This window comes from Cavia porcellus, unplaced genomic scaffold (genome assembly GCF_034190915.1).
Source record: "Cavia porcellus strain 051 isolate PalLab524CR breed Dunkin Hartley unplaced genomic scaffold, mCavPor4.1 scaffold_1, whole genome shotgun sequence".
NCBI classification, from domain to species: Eukaryota; Metazoa; Chordata; class Mammalia; order Rodentia; family Caviidae; genus Cavia; species Cavia porcellus.
Window position 1 is genome coordinate 93,958,377 of NW_026947484.1, and position 21,424 is coordinate 93,979,800.

General features: G+C 34.7%; 1 protein-coding gene and 1 pseudogene across 2 annotated transcripts in view; one reads left to right on the top strand and one right to left on the bottom strand.

Moving 5' to 3' along the window:
• Nucleotides 1–21,424, top strand: part of Dennd4c (DENN domain containing 4C) — a 123,008-nt gene that overhangs the window by 75,983 nt on the left and 25,601 nt on the right. For both annotated transcript variants that reach the window (XM_063251722.1, XM_063251727.1), the window contains 10 exons: nt 199–234; nt 320–450; nt 2,730–2,862; nt 7,934–8,140; nt 9,760–9,888; nt 11,704–11,845; nt 12,110–12,256; nt 17,386–17,502; nt 18,328–18,471; nt 20,186–21,351. In XM_063251722.1, coding sequence (XP_063107792.1) covers nt 199–234; nt 320–450; nt 2,730–2,862; nt 7,934–8,140; nt 9,760–9,888; nt 11,704–11,845; nt 12,110–12,256; nt 17,386–17,502; nt 18,328–18,471; nt 20,186–21,351 — 2,352 coding nt within the window. The remainder of the gene's footprint in view (nt 1–198; nt 235–319; nt 451–2,729; nt 2,863–7,933; nt 8,141–9,759; nt 9,889–11,703; nt 11,846–12,109; nt 12,257–17,385; nt 17,503–18,327; nt 18,472–20,185; nt 21,352–21,424) is intronic.
• On the bottom strand, nt 6,418–6,820 carry LOC111757493 (large ribosomal subunit protein uL24-like; annotated as a pseudogene).

The window sequence follows — 21,424 nt, forward strand, 5'->3', positions numbered from 1 at the left end:
TTATGTTAACCATGAGACAAATACTATGCTTCAGTTTCAAGCATAGGACCTAAAAATATATTATGGGATATTTTGTATCTGCTTGGTTCTGAAAAAAATAGTTGTGTTTTTTTTTTTTTAAATTGAGTTTTAAGATAAAAATCTCCATTAAATTCACAGTGCACATTTTCACTAAGAATTTTGTTTTTTCTTTTGTAGTTATTTCCTGATAAAGGCACAGAGAAGACAGATAAGGTATTTTTTTTAAATGTAAGTGTTGCAATTTTAGTATTAGCTTTTCCTTATACACAGGTTAATTGGAGAATATAATTACTTTCAGGTTGATTTTGAATCATCAGAAGATACTAAATTGATAGAACTCGATGACTCACAGAAGAGTGAGCACACTGTGTATATAATGCTACCTGAGCAGCCTACTGATGATGGAAAGGACCTGTCCCTAAAGTACAGGTAGCAAAAAGTCTAAGAGTTGCTTGGGCACTGATTGGATAGTTTAATCCAATTTTCTGTTATTATTAGTAGATATATATATTAATTCAGTGAACTAAGAGAGATAAGTATTATATGGAGATGCCACAGGTACTGTAATTGAAGAATTAGATGGTCTTATTAGAAAGCAAGCCAGATATTAATCATTATTCACCTAAACATATAACCATATTTTACTCTTTAAAAGTTTCAATTCAGAAGAAGGAAAAATTAACTTTTTGTGAGGCTTCTCACTGCCTTTGGGAATTTTACAAATATGAATACTCCAAAATTCTTATTAGTTAGTAAGATAGGGAAAACTTAAAGCAGAGAACTAGGAATCATCCTTTGATAAAATAAACCTGAAGAACAGAATCTGCATGAGAATCCTTTAAGAAATTAGAATAGTTGTTACTAGAATCATGATACATACATAGTTCAGTAAACTTAGGAAAACCAAACAAGTACTCTTATGCATCCTTTTAATACCACTACATCTTTTAATAGCTATGCATGTATGTGTGTATCATGTGAGTTCATGTTACACATATTCTTTGTAACCTTAAATGGCCTGCAAATTTTTGTGTGCCATTAAATTTTTTGTCACATAATTTTTAATGATTATATTGCATGCAATTATGAGTTATTTAAATAATTTCTTGTGTAATTGTAGTTCTTTGCTATGGGTAGTTTTATGAACATGTACAAAATTTGGTCTGTAAAAGAATTCCTATAAAGTGAAATAAAACAAGTACCTTCCTAAACTATAGAATTAATAGAACTAATGTATAATCTGAGCAGAACTACATAAGAATGATGAGGATAGATCTGGAATTAAGTAGCTTAATTAGGGAGATTTAGCTCAGTGGCCCAAGTGCTTGCCTGGTAAGTGCAAGGTTGTGAGTTCAATTCATGGTACCAAAAAAAAAAAAAAAAAGCTTAATTAAAAGCTCTTTTAATAGGAAATTGTTTTAAACTTTGGTTTTAACTTTTTAAATTGAAAATTTGGAGCTAGGCGTGGTGGTACCTTTAATCCCAGCACTCTGGAGGCTGAGATAGGAGAATTGTCCCAAGTTCCAGGCCAGCCTGGGCTGCATAGTGAGTTCAAGGCCAGTCTGAGCTACACAGCAAGACCCTGTCTCAAAAAACAAACAAATGCAAAGTTACAATTTGGTATTGGCACACAAGGATTGAGTAAGGAAAGGCAGTATCACCTAGAAAAAATTGGTCAAAGAAAATAAATGGACAGTTTCCAAAAAGAAAACTGAAGTCTGTAATATGAAGCAATATTCAGTTTATTTAGTATGTAAAGAAATGCAGACCACACTGATAAGGAGAGAAGCATTTTCACCTATCTGTATGAGAACAGGTTATGTTACCAAGTAAAGTATGTATTAAATAGAATCAGTCTGGACATAATTTGATAGTTACTATAATTTTAATTATCTTAATGAACATTGACTTAAAATGCTGTTACTAGGTATTTATTCTAGGAAATTAAATGAAAGTATCCACAAAGATATTCATATAAAGATATTTGATTGGGCTGGGGATTTAGCTCAGCAGCAAAAGTGCCTGCCTTGCAAGCACATGGTAGTGAGTTTGATCCCCAGTACAGATAAAAAAATAAAAAATTTTAAAAAACACTTAATTGCAGAAATTTAGAAGTAACAATAATGTCCAACTAAGAAATTTGTTACATAGTACGTGCCTGACATAAAAATACAATGCTTCTACTATTAAATATCAATTCAAAATAATTTTATAAAACCCAGGTGTAGTGGTGCATCCCTGTCATCCCAGCACTTGGGAACCTGGCTCAGAATAATCGCTGTGAGTTTGAGGCCAACCTGTTCTATGGAGAGAGTTCAAGGCCAGCCTAAACCATATAATGAGACCCTCTCATAAAACAAAAAAGAAAAAAATTTATGAAGACTTAAATGTTACATACCAAATATTTCACTTAATATAAATTATCATTAAACATGGATTTTTTGATGATTAATTAATCTGTTAAATATGTGAGGGATTTGTTTTCTAGATATTGGTTGAAAATAAAGGGGGTGGTGAGAAGCCACTTCCATGTAGATGGTTTACATAACTGATAGATAATTGTAATATATTTTTGAAATCATCTAAGGACTTTAAAGAATACTATTGAGTACTCTTTGAGGGTTAAAAATATTTACTTAAGTACTAAAATAATATGAACAGTTAATGTATTTTAAATCAGCAGTTCTATGTTTTGCTTTTTATTTTAGTTACAAATACTTTCCACGACTGGATCTTAAACTTTTTGACAGACCACAGGAGTTGAAACTTTGTTTGAGTAGACACCCTACTGGGAACAGCATTACAAACAGTCCAGCTCTCATGGCTAAAAGAACTAAACAGGTCAGATATTCTTTATCTAATGCATGTCAATTTAGAATGTAAAATATGTATTTGTGCTATGTATTTATAGTATAAAATTAATCACTCACTGTAACCACTCGAAGATCCATTTTGTTGTTTGGAATTTTAACTAGATTTCTTGTAACCCTTCATAAATACTGAGTGCGAAACTTCTAAATGTGAAAGTTTATGCTTTAAGGACTCTTCGGGAATTAAATATACTTCTAAAAAACTATTTGGATAGAATTCACATACCATAAATGTACCTATTTAAAGTAAACAATGCAGTGGTATTTGGTATTTCCACAGGGATATTCAGTCACCACCATGGTTAGTTTTATTTATTTATTGAGACAAGGTTTTGCCATGTGTGGGTCAGGCTGGACTTGAACTCACTGTATATCCCAGGCTGGTCTGGAACTTGTTGCAGTTCTCTTACCTCAGCCTCTCAGGTGCTGGAATTACAGGCACATGCCATCATCCTTGGGGGCCACGGTTGATTATATCTTATTTTTTTCCAAATCCATTTTGTTTCAAAGAGAAAAAAAAATTTCAGTACGTGTCAATCATGGGGCAGAAGGGTACATACATTACACATTGTCATCCCCAAATCATTCACCCAGAGCACATCTGTATTCAGTTGTTCAATATCAGCACAAATCTTTCTCTTCAAGGAACTTAGAGAAATCAGTAGTACAACTCCATTGTAGAAAAATACATCTTTTTTTATCCATTCCTCAGTTGATGGGCATTTCTAAGATCTAGCTATTATTGTGCTGCTGTGAACATGGGGCACATTTATCACTGTGGTTTGATGTTCTTAATTCTTTTGGGAAGATACCCAAAAGGGGAGTACCTGGGTGGAGTGAGACCTATTGTCCTAGTTTCTTGAGGAATCTCCACACTTCTTTCCACAGTGGTTGCACTAGTCTACACTTGCACTAACAGTGAAGAGTCCTTTTTCCCTACAGCCTTTCTAGCATTTGTTATTTGTTGATTTCTCAGGGGAGGTGGAATCTCAGTGTTGTTTTAACTTGCATCTCTCGAATGACCAATGATGTTGAACATTTTTTCGTATGTTTATTTGCTGTTTGTATTTCTTCATCTGAGAGGCATGTGTTCATCTCAAATGCCCATTTTTGGATTGGATCTTTAAATCTGGGAGTACAGACTTTTTTTGAGTTCTTTAAATGTTTTCGATAGTAATTCTTTATCTGAGAAACAGCTGGCAGACATTTTCTCCCACGTTGTGGGCTGTCTCTTCACCTAGTTGGTGGTTTCTCTTGTTGTGCAAAAGCTTTTCAATAGGGCGAAATCTCAGTTGATTCATTGTGATAGTTCCTGTGCAATCAGAGTTTTGCTCACAAAGTCTTTGCCTATACCAGTCTCAAGAGTTTTACCTACTTTACTTTCCAGCAGATTTCATGTTTCTGTCATAATATTTAGGTCTTTGATCTGTTCTGAATTTAGTGGAGCTCATGATGAAAGATACGGATCGATCAGTCTTCAGCATATGCCAGGCCAGTTTTTCCAGCATCATTTATTAAAGAGGCTGTCTTTCTTCCAGTGAATTTGTCTGGCACCTTTGTCAAAAACAAGTTGGCTTAGTGTGTCTAGAGTGGTTTCTGTATCTTCTAATCTTTTCCATTGATCTTTGGGTCTTTTTTTTTTGCCAGTACCACACTGTTTTTATCACAGTAGCTTGATAGCATGATTTCAAGTCAGGGATTGTGTTGCACCCTATCTTGTCTTTGTTGCCTAGGATTGCCTTTGCTATTTTTAGGTCTCTTCTGGTTCTAGACCACAGTTAATTTTAGAGCATTTCATTACCCAGAAATGAAGCCCAAATTCTTAAACCATGAATCCCCATAATTTTGTGTCCCCCACAGCCCTAGGCAACTGGTAACCTGTTTTCTCTCTAGCTTTGTTCCAGGAATTTTGTAAATGGAATTGTACAATATGTGTTCCTTTGTGATTGGCTTTTTTCACCTAGCATTATGTTTTCAAGGTCCGTATACTTTTTAGCATATAGCAGTTCTTCATTTCTTGAAGAATACTACTCCATTTTATAGATACACTGCATTTTGTTTATTCATGGGCATGTAGGTGATTCTTGCATTGTAGCTATTATGAATAATGCTGTTGTGCCCCTTCATGTACAGGTGTCTGTGTGGATGGATGTGATCATTTCTGTTGGGAATAGAATTATTATGTCACGTAGAAAGTCTGTTTTCCGAGGTGGCTGCATCGTTTACATTCCTACCAACAGTGAGACTTCCAGCTCACCATGTCCTTGTTAGTTCTTGTTTCCTGCCTTTTTGATTATAGCCAACTAATGGGCATAAAGTGGTGTCTTATTATGGTTTTAACTTACATTTTTCTACTGACTAATGTGAAAATACACTTTATATCTCAATTATTACATAAAGAGACTTAAAGGGAAATAACTTAGGACAGCGTACATATCTTGCTTTATTACTGTGTCTGATTTAGACATCCAGAATTAAGCTTGTTTCTATTAAAATTAAATCTCTCGTATATATGCTAACATTTTGCAATTCTTCAAAACAGAAAATTTCAGGATGAAATCTTTAGGTTTTACTAATTCTTGGATAGTCTCTAAATCCCAGAGAAACCTAAAATATTCCTTAATTTCATATAGTTTATGTTTTTTTTTTTAATGATTCTGAAGAGGAAACTAAAGTTTTTTTGTTTTGTTTTGTTTTTTTCCCGAGTCAAGGTTTCAGGGCCAGAGATTTAGCTCAGTGGCATAAGTGCCTTCCTGGCAAGTGTGAAGTCATGAATTCGAGCTTCGGTACCCACCCCCCCAAAAAAGCTGCCTGAGACAAGGTTTCATTATACAGTTCAGGTAGGCCTTGAGCTCACAGTGATCTTCCTGTGTCAGTTTCCTGAGGGCTGGGATTATAGGCGTGTACCACCTGTGTGGCAAGAATTTTTAAAAACAGTGACCTGTTCAATGAAGACAGTTTTCTAAAATGGAATAATTGTACTACTCAGCCTCTAAATCTTACTTTTGGCAGAATTGCTTTTTTCATCTGAGTAGTTTTTATTTTATTTTTAAAATTTATTTTAAAGGAAATAAAGTAATAAAATGGAACCAAACAAAACAATGAGAATAATATTGGATTTCAAAAGCAAGACAGAAGGAAATTCCCCATAGTTGCTATATTGCATATTGTTATCCTCTAGATACTGGCTTTAGGCCTTGCAAGGTCAATCATACAATTCAAGCATTAAGCTGTTTTTGTTGTTATTTTTTGTACTTTAGTTGCTATCATCTAAGCCTGTGTTCCTCCAAGTCAGCTGATTGATTATGGCGAGGGAGTGGCTCACCAGGAGGGCATGGCTTGACTTCTTGGTTCTACTCCTGGCCCATGACTGTATTTGAAGTTTTTAGTACAAGCTGTGTATTAAGATTACTTTCTCCGGGGCTGGGGATTTAGCTTAGCGGCATAAGCACCTGCCTTGCAAGCAGGCAGTCGTGAGTTCGATCCCCGGTACCGATTAAAAAAAAAAAAAGATTACTTTCTCCTTCATTTTCTGAGTTGTTTCTTCCTTTTATTTGTCCTTATCCTTTTCTGCCTGGGAAGATGTGGCTTTCTGTTCCAGGATCTTTTTGTTTTCACTGTCAAGTTTTAGCCTGGTGATAACCACCCTGCTGGGATCAGTGTACACAGGACAGTTACATGATTAGTCCATTCAGTAGATATGATACTTTTTTTTTTTTTTTGTAAACCTGAACTGTTTTGCCAGTCTGCTGATGTGTATATTATACAATCTGAACTTCATCATCCTTTTAGGTGGGCAGAGAACAAATAGCATACTTCTGTCTCTGCTTTTTGGAAAAAATGGAAGACATGATCTTCCTGAAAACCTAGGAAGGTGCATTAAAAATGTCTTTTACAATTTTTGAAGTCACAAAGGAATTGAACTCCATATTGGCTGCTATTGTGGCAGTCCAGTAATGACTGCACAGAGAAAGATTGTTTTCTCCTGAGGCTAGCTTGGAAAGAAAGCCTTTAGATCTTAGGAAAACAAGGACATACAGTTTCAGATGTATTTTCAAATTTCATAGAAGAAAAAGAAGTTAGTATATCAATATTTTTTAATTAAGAGTACATCTCAGTACATTAATTTGTAGTGCAAGGCATACAAGGCATTTCTGGCACAGTGTATTGTTTCTCAGAGTATATAGTTTGATAAATTATCAGTGTATGATTTTAATACTTAATCTTTGTCCACTCAGTCACAATGAAATTCAAAAATAGAAAGTGTGACTATCAAACTAATAGGAAGGTGTTTAATTATTTTGAGACTCTATGGCCACAAAGGAATGTCTTCCAGGAATTAGAGAATTAGGACACTGTGGCTGGGTGGAGGAGGGCAGAAGGAGGTGATATGAAGAGTGAAAATCTCAGCAAGCAGTATTCTAGAGTATCTTGAGCTTCAGCAGGGAGAAGAATAAGAACATTGCTTTTCCAGAGTAGGGTAGTAACTTTATAATGTGATTGATGCCTGTAATCCCAGCACTCAGGAGACTGAGGCAGAACGATCACCTTCAGTTCAAGGTGAGCCTGGGCTACAAAGTGATTTCAAGGCCAGCCTGAACTGCCTAGTGAAACCCTCTCTCAAAAAGACAAAAAAAAAAGATAGTAGATTTACCATAAACATATATTAATCATAAATGAGTAAACTTACTGTGTATGTGGTTTCAGTATCCTTTTATCTATCAAGCATAAGTGCCTTCTCTATGAAAAGAATCTGATTAACCATTATATTACAAAATTATTAGTGATATTTACTCTTAATGAATTTGTAATTTATTTGAAGACACATATTTGTTAACAAATAGTTGCAGAATAGGATAAAGTAGTATTTCAGTAAATAAATGTTTAGGAAACTGTATGGCATTAAGCAGGAAGATACTTGTAAAACTGAAATACTTGATTTTAGGATCAAATTTTTTATTAATTTTTCTTTCCCTTTTCCTTTCCCCAGTCCTAATGGATTGTATTAGATACTATAATATTTTTATTTATCCTCTTTCTAGGAGATAAAAACAGCTCATAAATTGGCAAAGAGATGTTACACAAATCCACCACAATGGGCAAAGTATCTGTTCAGTCATTGTTACAGTTTATGGTTTATTTGTCTCCCAGCCTACATTAGAGTTTCTCATCCTAAGGTCAGAGCACTTCAACAGGCATATGATACGCTTATTAAGATGAGGAAAACAGATGTGGATCCACTAGATGAGGTAAGTATAATAAACTGATTAACTGTTAACAAGTACTAATTTTGTACTTTTGAGGAAATTTAGGTTTAGTTACTTTAAATTGTGCTCAAATATTTTTCATTTCTCAAGAAAGGTGCTCTCTTGTAGAGCTATTTCATATTGTCATCCTAAAATACATTTATTAAAAGCTTACTGCTTTAAAATAAAGCAAAGACCTCCTTACTTGAGCCAAATGGTTTGCCCTTGATGAATAGAACATAATATTTTGTCTTACTAATATAGATTTATTAAGGAATGAGTTAGGGAATAAGCTTTTTCCAGGTAGCTCTTTTTTTAGGGCAGTGTGCTAAGGTGAGTTGTGTAACCTGCCTGTGTTTTAGTCATCTGAAAATTTAACTCTAAGTTTCCTAACTTTGGCACTGTTGACATTTGACCCATGTAATTAATTATATTGGGGCCTGACTTGTAGATAGCAGAATGTTTAGCAACATCCCTGGCCCCAACCCAATAGATATCAGTAACATCCCTTCTCCCTTTATAGGTCATGACAGTCAAAAATACCTTATTGCCAAATGTCCTCTGGATAACAAAATTTCCCCTGGAGAACCACTGATGTAGGTAATAGTCATTAGTACCTTCCTTATAAGATTGAAGGTTAAGCTAAGTGAAATAAATCAAATACAGAAGGTAAACTGGTACATGATTTCTCTTAAATGAGGAACCCAAAATGTAATTTAAATAGCAAAATAAAAGAGGTTTGGTAGGAAACAGGGAGATAGACTTTGTGGAGAGGGCAAAGGAATCTGGAAAAGAAGGGAGAGGAAAGGGTGGGGGAGGGTTTAAAAATAAGATGCTATAGTATGTGTTCCCAAGATGAATGCAATTACTATGTATTGTAAACATACTCATAATGTTTAAAATATTAAAGGTTAAATAAATTGATATATTTAAAATACCTGGCTCATGGTAAGCACCCAATGAATCATATGGTAGACATTTTCATGCATTCTCTCTTATACCTAAGAGAACCATCCTGAGAGCAGGTACTACTGTCATCCAGTTAGTAGTGAGGAAACTGATTTAACTTTTCAGTGAGCACTGAGGTAGCTTTTCTCTTTGTTGTTTCGTCCTTTAGAAATTATTTTTGGTGCTAAGGTATAAATATGCTATAAATATCTAGTACCAGATTAGAATTTAAAATGAAAAGTTTTTGCTAATAATACTACAATGTATTTAATTTTTTCATGCTAGAGTATGAGTTTACAAAATAGTTTGTTATATAGGAATCTTGGAGCGACTGGATTTAATATTTTGACATAGAATATAAAGCATAGTGCTTAGAGAAGGATCTCTTTCAATCATATATGATTTTAGAAATGAATTCTTTCTCAAGTTATGGATAATAACAGTCTTTCTATTTGTGTAGACTTACATACTCCAGCAAACAAGACATGGTCACATAGGTTGTTCGTGAAGTAATAATGCTAATCAATAGGTTTTTAAAATAATTTACTAAGATAAACTAGAAAGGTAAAATGGCACTTAATAATTTTATTTAAAAAATTGAATAAAGTCTTAAAAACTTTCAAGTCACAGAACACTTTGCTGACCATTAATGCTCTGGTGTGATTTCTTGTTAGGTGTGCTATCGAGTGGTAATGCAGCTTTGTGGACTATGGGCTCATCCTGTTTTAGCAGTGAGAGTCTTATTTGAAATGAAAACTGCTAACATAAAGCCAAATGCTATTACTTATGGTTATTATAATAAGGTGAGTAGGATTGACATTAGGGATATACACTGCTTATTAAGAATGATAATTTTTATAACATTTATTCACAAGAGTTTTCTTAGAAGAAATCCAGGGAAACATAACTTTTTTTCTCCCTTGATTGACAAAAATTGTCTAGATTGTCTTAATACACACACTTGTAATCCAAGCAGTCTGCAGGTCTGAGGATTGACAGTTTAAGCCCACTTTGGACAATTTACTGAGACTCTGTTTTAAAAAACAATAGTGCTGACAATATATCTCACTGTGAAAGCCTGGGTTCAGTCCTTAGTACTGAAAAACAAAACACAACAGAACAAAACAAAAGAAAACAATTATAATCCAGGTGTGGTGGTACATGTCTGTCATCCCGCTACGTGGAGGCAGAAGCAGGAGGTCCACAGATTTAAGGCCAGCCTTAGCTACATGTTGAGAGTATATCTCAAACAGTGAAAGACCAAAACAAATGTGTGAGGTACAACATGATGTTTTGAAATACATATACAGTGATACCTCAGTTTATGAACTTAATTTGTTTTACAATTTTGAGGAAGATGGCCGAGTTTGTGTTTGTGTGGGGAAGATGGCTATGGTCATGTTTGTCATCCAGTGCAAACAGAAGCAAAATTTTGACAGATGCTGTTGTTCACGAAACAAATCATTTGCAAACAGAAGCATTAGTAAACTGGGGTTTTACTGTACATTATACAAAGGCTCATTCAAGCTAATTGACAACTGTGTTCTCATTTTTTGTGGTGACAACACTTAAATTCTACTCTCTTACTGGTTTTCAAAGTATAGTATGTTATTACTATTGTCTTCATGTTATAAAATAGAGCTCTCTTGAATTTATTTCTCCTAAGTAATTGAAATTTTATATCCTTTAACCAACATCTTCTCAAAGCCTACTACCCCAGAGTTCTGTAACCATCATTTTTTTCTGTGAGTTCAGTTTCTTTAGATTCTAGGTTTAGGTGAGATCATGCAGTATTTGTCTTTTTGTGTGTGGCTTATTTCGCTTAACATATCCTGGTTCATCCATGTTTAAAGCTGAGTAATACTCTGCTCCTGTATCTTAAACTTGTAGTCCTCCTGCCTCAGCATCCAGATTAGCTGGGGTTATAGGCATGCACAGTCATGCCCACCTGTGTTGTGTTTTCTTTATTAGTCATCATGGATGGGCACTTAGGTTGATTCTGTATCTTGGCTGTTGTGAATAACACTGCAACAAAAATGGGAGTGCAGAGGGCTGTTTGAGATGCTGATTTCATTTCTTATGAATATATATCCAGTAGTAGGGTTACTATATTATATGGTAGTTCTTATTTTAATATTTTGAGGACCCTCCATACTGGTTTCTGTAACGACTATATCAGTGGTGGCAAACCGACAGCAGGCATGCTATAGCTGGCTGTTAGTTATCACTGAATGCTCTGAAAGGTTCTCCATCCCTGAGATACACTAACACACATTTGACCAAGTGTTCAAGAGTTTCCTTTTCTCCAGATTCTTGCCTACATTTGTTATCTTTCTTTATTATAATACCCATTTGTAACAGATGTGAAGTGAGATTTAAGTTTTGTGTTTCTTTGATGCTGAGTGTGTTTTCCATCTACAATTGATAAGTTGATTAGCACAATTCTTTGTGTCCCTGTGTGTTGACTCTATTATTGATCTTTTGAAGGAAGGCTTGAAATACTAATAGCACCAAAAAAGAAAATCACGTTCTTTTACACAAATGTGTATGTGTATATATTATTTTTAAAATCAGATATTCCTGGTAAACATTTATTTTTACTTTTATTTTACCTTTAGGTAGTTTTGGAGAGCCCGTGGCCTACAAGCACTCGTAGTGGTATTTTCTTATGGACGAAGGTACGAAATGTGGTACGTGGCTTGGCCCAATTTAGGCAGCCACTTAAGACCATACAAAAGTCACAGGTCTCCTCAATATCAGGTAATGTAAATGACTGAAGAGATAGTTTATCTTTGAACCAAAGTTTTATAGGGATAAGAAGTTTTAATTATACAAAGTAAAAGACAAAAGAAATTTTGGTTGATATTTTCATACATAACTAAAATTATTTTAGTCCAAAATTATTTCTGTTACTATAATTTTTAGAAACTTAGAAAGTGTTCTATAAGTGAGCTGTGGGTTATACTTGTTTATGTTCAGATTTCCTGGGCATGAGTTACTGAACTTTGTCGTCCTTACCTTTAGCTCCTCAGCAGCCCGCAAGTGGAAGTGATGGGGACACGGCAAGCCGCGGGAGCGTGGATAGTTCTAACGATGCTAACAGTGGGGAGCACGCAGTCTTCGTCAGAGACTTAGTCAGGCTTGATTCCATTGGTAATCACTCTAGCGCAGGTACTAAAATCTGGGTTTTACTAACTCCTCACTTTCTATCATGTTAAATCTTTTCTTTTTTATTTTCCAAAAATTTTGTCCTCCCTGAGTTTGTGCAATATGAAATACTTTTAAAGTAGTATTTGTTAGTAAGGGAAGAAATTACACTTCTATACCTTTTTAAAATTTTTAATAGTATAAAATTAACTTGGAATACTGCTCTAGTGTATAGCGTAGTGTTTCTCTGTATTTGTTCATCATTAATTTGTGAAAGTATATAGTATAATCATTAATGAACCTCATCATTAGTGGTACAACTCACAAATCTTGTTTTCATTAAATGAAAAATACGTGTTACGACTTTCAAGGTTATGAATATTGAAAGGAGAAAATAAGTCATGCAACATTAGAAAGAAAGGTTACCATTTCTTTAAAGGCCATACTGTATGTGTATTTTAAAATCTGAGAAGTTACTTGTATATACATAAGCATGGGCATTACCTCTGTCTTCTAAAGTTAGAAATAAGTGTAATTAAAGTAAAACATTGGGCAGATACATGTGTGTTGCACATCCTTCTGTTTGTGTTGTTTCATTGTTGTGGTTGTCCTTAGCATCTCAAGTCTTCTGTAAAAAGAATTCTAATTCCTGTGCTTCATCTGAAGGACTTGTCTCAATGACTGAAGTTTCCTTTTCTCTGCTCTTTGTTGCTCTGCTTTTGCTCTGTGCTGTTTCTTGGTGCTGCATTTGTCCTTGGCTGTCATGGTGTGGGTGCAGACAGACTTTTATGACATGAAGCTATGGAAACACGTGTGCATTAATTCTGCCTTTGAATATTAACCACTTCAGGTAATTTCCTATTTATTAGGTTAAATTTTGCTGACATACAAGGGTGGGGGAAGATACTTTATTGTATTTTAAATATTACTACAAGTGGAAAACAATTTTTAGTTTCATGACTTTTTTTCCCCTCGATAATTGTACATAGTCTTTTTTCTTTTCTAATTTTTATTTTTATTAATACATATTTGCAGTGCATGATTATATTCATTGTGGAGAATTGGTGCATGTACATAGCACATCTTTATTCTTTCTTTATTATCTTCCCCTCTGCTTACTGTCCCCTCCCTCCTCCTCTCCTTTCCAAAAGATCTGTCTCCCTGTCATAAGTAGTTTCTTATGAAAATACCTAACATTTTATGGTCAGTTTGCAGAACATATCTATCTTACTTGAAAATATGCCCTGCTATCATTCTTGGTTTGAGTTTGGTTAATAACATCATTACTTTATATAATACTATGGGCACTAAAGAATTCATTATTCTAGCTGCTGAGGCACTCATTGCCTTCTGAATAATAGGCATATGTATAAATCATTGAAGTCAACATTAGGCTGGAGGGTTCAGTCTTGTTTGTAATTAACTTCAAAAATATTCAGTCATGCTTATAAATGGGATGTTTATGAGACTTTAATTTTAGCTATTTTATTTTCTTTCAGTAATTTTTTCTAATTCTTTAGAAGAAATGCTTGCTATATGGGAAAAAAAGAAGAAAGTAATTTTGTGGTTTGAAACTAGTTTACCAAGAATAATAATGATAATATGAGACAAAACTCCTTTGACTCTTATTCCTAATTTTTTTTTTTTGTGAGTAGGATAATTTATTGGGGAATAGTTCTGAGAGATGGGAGGAGCCTGAATGGATTGCCCTATTCCTCTGTATTTTTAAGCTTGTCTCATTATAAAGGTAATTTGAAAGAGTCTTCCATTAATTCCATGTAATTGATGTAAGGATCCTAATCAGTAGTTACAAAGAACTTTTGGATTTCTTTTTTGTATATTTTAAGCCCCTTGAAAGGGGGTGTCTTGATATGTTGTCTTGAATGCAGTCTTCTCACTTGAGCCTGCCGAGGGGCTGGGATTAGTGGCGTACGCCATTGCATCCAGTTATAGCAGTGTTTCTAATGACTGAGCCCAGACCTTGATGTTACAGTGGTTATCAATCTCTAAACTTCCAGTGATAGGTTAGGTCTTCCAGCACAGATGTTTAGGTTGGTAATATCACTAAGGATTATCTTACGGATTATCTTTCCATTTGCTACTCAGTATTGAGTCACCCACCTTATTTGAGAAATATCTAAATTTAATCAGTTTACTGTGCTCCCAGTCTGTTGCCCATTTCCTGGCGCTATGTATATACTTTCTGATAGAGCCAATAAAAACACAACTGAAGTTCATTATTCTAAATAGTAATATTTAGAGACATTTAATTTTTTTACATGATAAACCTAAAGTCTAGATGGCAGTGTAATAAGTTGTAGAAAGCAGAATGTATATTTTATGTCTTTCATTCATAACTTTATTCTTAGATTTTTAAATTACAGAACTTTAAAACCAAAATGAATTTTTCAGAAATCTTATTTTAAAATAATATCAAACATACAGGAAAGCTACAAAAATAATTTAGAAGACTATTGTATATCTTTTATCTAGATTCACCACATTTTTAGTTTTCTACTTTTTTTTATGATTTTTATCATTTATTTTTCCTAGATCATATGAACAGGTTACATACATTTTGCCTTTTATCATCTTAGTGCTTCAGTGATATTTTCTTTTGATACGACTATAGTTTAGTAACTAAATTCAGCAAAACATGGATGTACATCATAATCTATAGTGTATATACCACTTTTGTCAATTGTTTTAGTATTTTCTATTCTACTTTAATCTCCACTAACTTTGGCACAGTCCTTGCTTTTATCTGTAATGACTGACCTTTTTGAACTGAATACATTTTTTTTTCTCTTTCTTTCTTTTTTTTTTTTTTTTTTGTACTGGGAATTTAACTCAGGGTCTTGCGCTTGCCAGGCAGGCACTTATGCCTCTGAGCTATGTCCCTGGCTGATGTTGACCTTTTTGAAGAAGTCATTTTGTTCATTTTGTAGAATATTGCTTAATTTGAAATAGTCTTAATATATATGATTAGGTTAGGTTGTGAATATATCTGCATACTACAGATACGATGTTGTTTCCTTCCTAGTTTATCATATCCTAGAGGCAAACATTATCTGTCTCTTAGTAATGTTAGTTTTGATCTCAGTATAGTGTGATTTCTCTGTACATTGTTAATACCTTATCCCTTGAGAATGATTATCTGCAGGAGGACACTGAGATCATGTGTTAATAAGCTCTTTATTGTGCTCTTAAATTTAGTATCCATTAATGTTTGCCCTAACTAATCTTTTATTCTGATGGTTAAAAGCAATTCATTTTCACATTTAGAGGATGGCATTCTAATGTATGAAAGAATTTCCCTCCCCTATTTTTTCTAATTTGATATCAGCATGGCATTATGGATTATTATTTTACACTGTGAATCTGTAAACTAATACTGACCCTCAGATTATCCCAGTGTTGGCCAGTAAGGGCTTCTTTAAGTGTCCTTTAGATACGCTTTGATGATGTTTATGAACACTTTTCTGGTATAGCGAATTATTCTTGGTTCAGTTTCATACTTTCCCTGACTCAGCCTTGAAATCAGCCATTTCTTCAAAGATCTTACATTTCCTTTAACAGGGAATAGATTTACTTATTTACTTACTTATTTGTCTATTTATCTATTTATTTTTCAGGTTGGGTCTTGCTATGTAGTTCAGGCTGGCCTTGAACTCACCACGTAGCCCAGGCTGATCTCAGACTCAGGGCATTTCTGTTTTAGCCTCCCAACTGCTGACTTACAAGCATGTGGCACCATGGCTAGCGAGAATAAATTTTAGAACTGGGTCTGGGTCAAAGTTGTATTCAGGGTGTTAACTTCTTTTTTTTTTTTTTTTTTTTTTGTTAACTTCTTATTGATTTAATACAGCTGGACTGTGTGTGTGTGTGTGTGTGTGTGTGTGCGTGCGTGTGTGTATTTTAGAAATACAATATCTCTGATTCCAAAGCAGATTCACTAAGATTCTTTTACCTTTTTCAATTCATTCAAAAAATAAAAATCTGCTAGTTGTAGTAGTACATGGTTGTAATCTAAGGTACTCCGGACACTGAGGCAGGAGAATGCCTAGTTCAAGGCCATCCTAGGCATCTTAGTGAGGCCCTGACTTAAAATAGAAAGTATAAAAAGGTTGGGACTATAGTTCAGTATGAAGCCTTAAGATCAATTTCCATTACTGGAAAAAAATAATAAATCTGTCTTTCCGACCTAATAAGATTATAGTCAAATAATAAAAATACTGTCTACCAACAGCACCATCACACTCACTCATTGGCTTAGTCCTGCAGTATAAGTAATTTCAAAATCATCATACCCATCCCCCTGTGAGGAATAAATACTCACAAGTTACTTGGATTAGTTTTCTTGTGACCTTTTCAGTGTTACATTATTTCAGTGTCATATTATTCCATATGAAATACAGTTGGCTTCTTTTGCATTGTTTTAGCTCCCTCTATATGGTTGATTAAATTTTTTGAATATGTAGAAATATATCACCAAAAAAAGCACAATAAAATTCTTAATGAAGTTTCTTCCCTATTTTTCCATCCTATTTTCCTTCAGTCTTTGTAGGTAACCATTTTTATCATTTTCTAATTTACCATTCTTTTCTTTCTTTGTCTTTTTTTCTCACTTTCATTGCCTTTTCTTTCTCACTGAATAGATAGCAATCTGTAGACATTGAAGAGTATCTGTAAATTGTTACCTTTTGAAAACATCTTACCCAAATCTCTTTCAATTTACAGATAAGGAATTTTAAAGTTCACTATTTTCAAATGTGGAATGGTCTATAGTCTTTGATGACCTGTTTCTACTGAAATGCTTATCACTGCTCTTAAAATAGCTGTACCTGTGAACCCTATTTTTTCCGTTTCTTACATTTAATTGTGTAGATCAGTGGACCTCTCTTGTTTTTGTTTTTGTTGGTACCCCTGCCCCACTCCTTTTACTGTTTTTTGAGACAGCCTCTCACTATCTAGTTCAGGCTTGACATGAACTCACTGTGTAGCCCAGGCTGGCCTTGAACTCTCAGCTATCCTGCTGCCTCAGCCTCCTAAGTGCTGAGATTACAAGTGTGTACTACCATGCCTGGCTTGATCAGTGGGATTTTTTTTTTTTATTAAAAGAAATATTTATAAGCCTATGTTCTTTTCAACAGGTGGCCAGTCTGACCAAGGATATGGATCTAAGGATGAACTTATAAAGGATGGAATTCATGTGCCTGAAGAAGAAGCAGCACAAGAATTGATAACTAAAACAAAAGTGGGAAAAGAAGGTTTTGTACTGATATTTGAATTCTATTTAAAAAAATATCTATAATAATTTAAAGTTTATCTTGATATTTGGTGCTAATTTTCAGAAATATAAATCTGTCTCATAAAATATTATGTGCTATTATTATAGTAGATTTTGATAGTCTTTGAGGTTTAGAATTTAACAGGCCTGTAGAGAATGTAGGTTGCTCTTGATTTTGGAGAAATGTGCAGTCTGCTGAGGTATGCATTTGTCAGTGTTATATGGCTGCCAAGTGACGAACCCAGGACCAAACTTTTGAGTCATCAAACCTGTTTCAATTTTTATTTTAAAATAGTTTTTCACTACTACCTTCAGATGGTTGAGTAGATGTTTTTCATTGGTGGCTTAAAAATAATGTCATTTTCCTGTTTTTCGGGGGGGGGATTCACTGAGGGATACATTATTTATTATAATTATTTGGTAGAATATGGAGAAACATTTTACTTGGTGGTAATATGATGTTTCTTTTATTCTCTTACACAAACTCCCATGTTCTTTAATGTCTTAGAATTATACAGAAACAAGTCACTCTTCTACTTGCTGAATAATGAGAAATAGAATTAAAGGCCAGAACCTTAAGTGATTTACTGACGAACACTCAAGTTAGGATTATTGAATGCTAAAATAAAGTATTTATTTGAGTCAGTACTGGTGTCACAGAAAATCAGTAATACATTATATCACCAAAAAAAATTTACGTTTACTTTGTACTTAGAAACATATACACATATGCATAAAAGTCTGTATATAGTTTCTCTTCAGTATTGTCAAAAATAATTACAATATCCAAAAATTTTTTTTCCAGAGCTATGTGAAATCTTTGCTCTTACAGCCTCTTCGCAGCCCAGTCTAGAGCCTCAGAGCCCTTTGGAACCTCCTTCGTGGGGCAGCAGCATTGTGAAAGTCCCATCTGGCATATTTGATGTCAACAACAGGAAAAGTAGTGCAGGTGAGTTTTTATGTAGTGGTTTGTTAAATATTTAGCATATATATCTGTAAATGTACGTTTGTCTTTACTGACACTAAATTGTTAACTTAGCTATAGTGAACATGCTAAAGGGCCAGAAATATGTCTGTTTCCTGTAAATGGGCCAAAGGAAAAGTTAGAACGTTGTTGTTGAAAGGTACAGTTGGAGCCATGCACAGTAGAGCCTACTCGTAATCCCAGCTGTTTAGGAGCAGAAGTGTACTGCATGTTTGAGACTTTCATGGGCAAGTTAACAAGTATCTGTCTTAAAATAAGATTCAAAAGAGCTGGTGTTATAGCTCCAAGCTCCCTGTACTTCCCTCTTCCCCTAAAATGTATCGTTGACCCTTTGTGTGCTCATCTGGCAAATCTTGGGTCAAATATTAGAGAAAATTACATCTGTATTCAATATGCAAAGATTTATTTACATTGTTTTTGGTAATTTAAGTAGTCTAATATGATTAAAAGCATGTAAGAGTATATATGTTATATTGCAAATACTATGCCGAGTTATATAAGGAACTTGAGCATTTGTGATTTTAGTATTTGTAGGGTGTCCTAGAACCAATTTCCCATGGATACACAGTGGCAGCCTATGATTAATTTATCACATAGTAGATATTTATGCTTGGTGTTTGGAATGTCTTCCCTGTTATAATTAACTGGTTTTAGTTTGTTTTGTCTCATTGTAGGTAGTGAGGGTATAGGGCCACCTATATTCAAAAAACAGGAATGATATGATCAAATTGTAGAAGGCATAGGATCAAATCCTGCATATTGGCAGGAGAATTCCTATTCTAGAAAAGGAAGAGGAAGAGTCACATCACTGTGCACAAAGATGCCACCCCGCCTAAAGAGGGAGATGCTCTTAAGGCTACTGTGGGACTTTTGTTTAATGAAACAGTGCTCTCCTACAGTTAGACTTGTGTTCTTTTATTTGCCATTGTTTTTCCTAGCACTACATATATTGAGCATTAGTAGGCATTCAGGTATTTCTTGAAGAGCTGAATATATGTGAACAAAAACGTTTATCTACTGAAGATTTTAAAAGATTTAGTCCAAGTTTTTACTTTGGACTGGTAGTGCTTTGGCTATGACAGGTGTCTAATTTCCCCATAATTACAAATTTGCTTTGTGCAGAATAGATTCCTGGCAGCTATTTCGTGTTTCATTTTGTTTTGTGTGGTGATGCTTCTGATTAAATCCAGAGCCACACAAATGAAACTGTTTGTTTAATTGGATGTATGAAAGTTAAGATTAAAAAAAAAAGTTAAGATAGAAGAGATTATTTCATTCGAGGTCTGTTATTTAACTGATAATGACTTTTTTAGTGACCTTTAAAATGTGAAAAATAAGAATAGACCTATGTTTATACATAGGAGGTAAAAGCAGATTTTACATTAAAATGTTATTTCTGGGAGGCAGAATTTAATAGGTTTCTTGAGGTTACTTGTTTTCTGTGTACCTTTTAAATTTTCTGAATTTTACTCTTTTTTGAGTAAAGGTCTCGCTATGTAGTGCAGGCTGGCCTTGGACTCACAATGAATCCTCCTGCCTCAGCTTCCTGAGCGCTGGGATTATAGGCATATGATGAATCTTGGTCTTAATATGTATCGTTTTCACAATCAGAAAATAAACCTTTTTGTATGTTATACTGGAAAATAGATTCATCTTTAATATTTACTATTTCTTTTAGGAAGCACATCAAATGTGCTATTTTCTACTCAAAATCCAGTTGAAGATACAATCTTTGATGAAGTTACAAATCTAAAGAAGAATAATGACAAAAGCGAGAAAAGACAAAAGCATTTTTCAGAGAGAAGTTGTAGTTTTAGTTCTGAAAGTCGAGCAGGAATGTTACTTAAGAAGAGCAGTTTGGATTTGAATTCAACTGAAGCAGCTGTCATGATGGGAGCAGATGCCAAGATTCTCACAGCAGCCCTGACCTGTCCTAAAACTTCTCCACTTCATATGGCAAGAACCCATAGCTTTGAAAATGTTAGCTGTCCTCTAACTGATTCCAGGACTTGTGGGTCTGAAAATGCTTGGGATTCTGAGCGCAGTGCACCTGCTGTGCTGGAGATGCTGGAGGAAAGTCAGGAGCTCCCTGAGCCTGTGGTTGGTGATCATGTAGCTGAGACTGGTCTGACAAAAGCTACGTGTGATAGTCTGCAGAACGGCAGCAACGGCAGCCAGTCCAGAGACTTGAAGCCAGCAACCGAAGGTCGCATGAATAAGAGAAACAGTTTATATGGTGTTGCTAAAGCTGTTGAGAGGGAAGATGTTGAAACTGGCCTAGATCCTTTGTCTCTTTTAGCCACAGAATGTGTAAAAGAGCAAACTCCTGATTCTGAAGATAAGATGTTCTCTCCAGTTATTACCCGTAATCTGGCTGATGAAATTGAAAGCTATATGAACCTAAAAAGTCCACTGGGCAATAAATCTTCCAGTATGGAATTGCATGGAGAGGGAAACAGAGAATCTGGCAATACTACTGCATTTATTCACCCTTTAGAAAGGAGATCCAGCCTACCTTTAGATCCTGGTCCCCCAGCAGAAGAAAATCCTGAGAGTGAAAACAGTTCCTCTGTGGTGTCTAGATCCAAAACTTTCACTGCACGCTTCAGGCACCAAACTCCTTCTCGAACGTGCAAAGATCGTTCAACTTCCTTATCAGCATTGATGCGTTCTTCACATGGCTCACTAGGTTCTGTAGTAAATTCTTTGTCAGGTCTAAAGCTAGATAATATCCTCTCGGGGCCCAAGATAGATGTCTTAAAATCCAGTATGAAACAGGCAGCGACAGTAGCCAGTAAAGTGTTGGTGGCTGTAGCATCTGCCTACAACTATTCAGATGATGAGGTAAGAAATGTTATGTGTGTGGGTCATCTGGATGTTGTTGTGCCTTTACATCTATCGATAGAATTTAGAAATT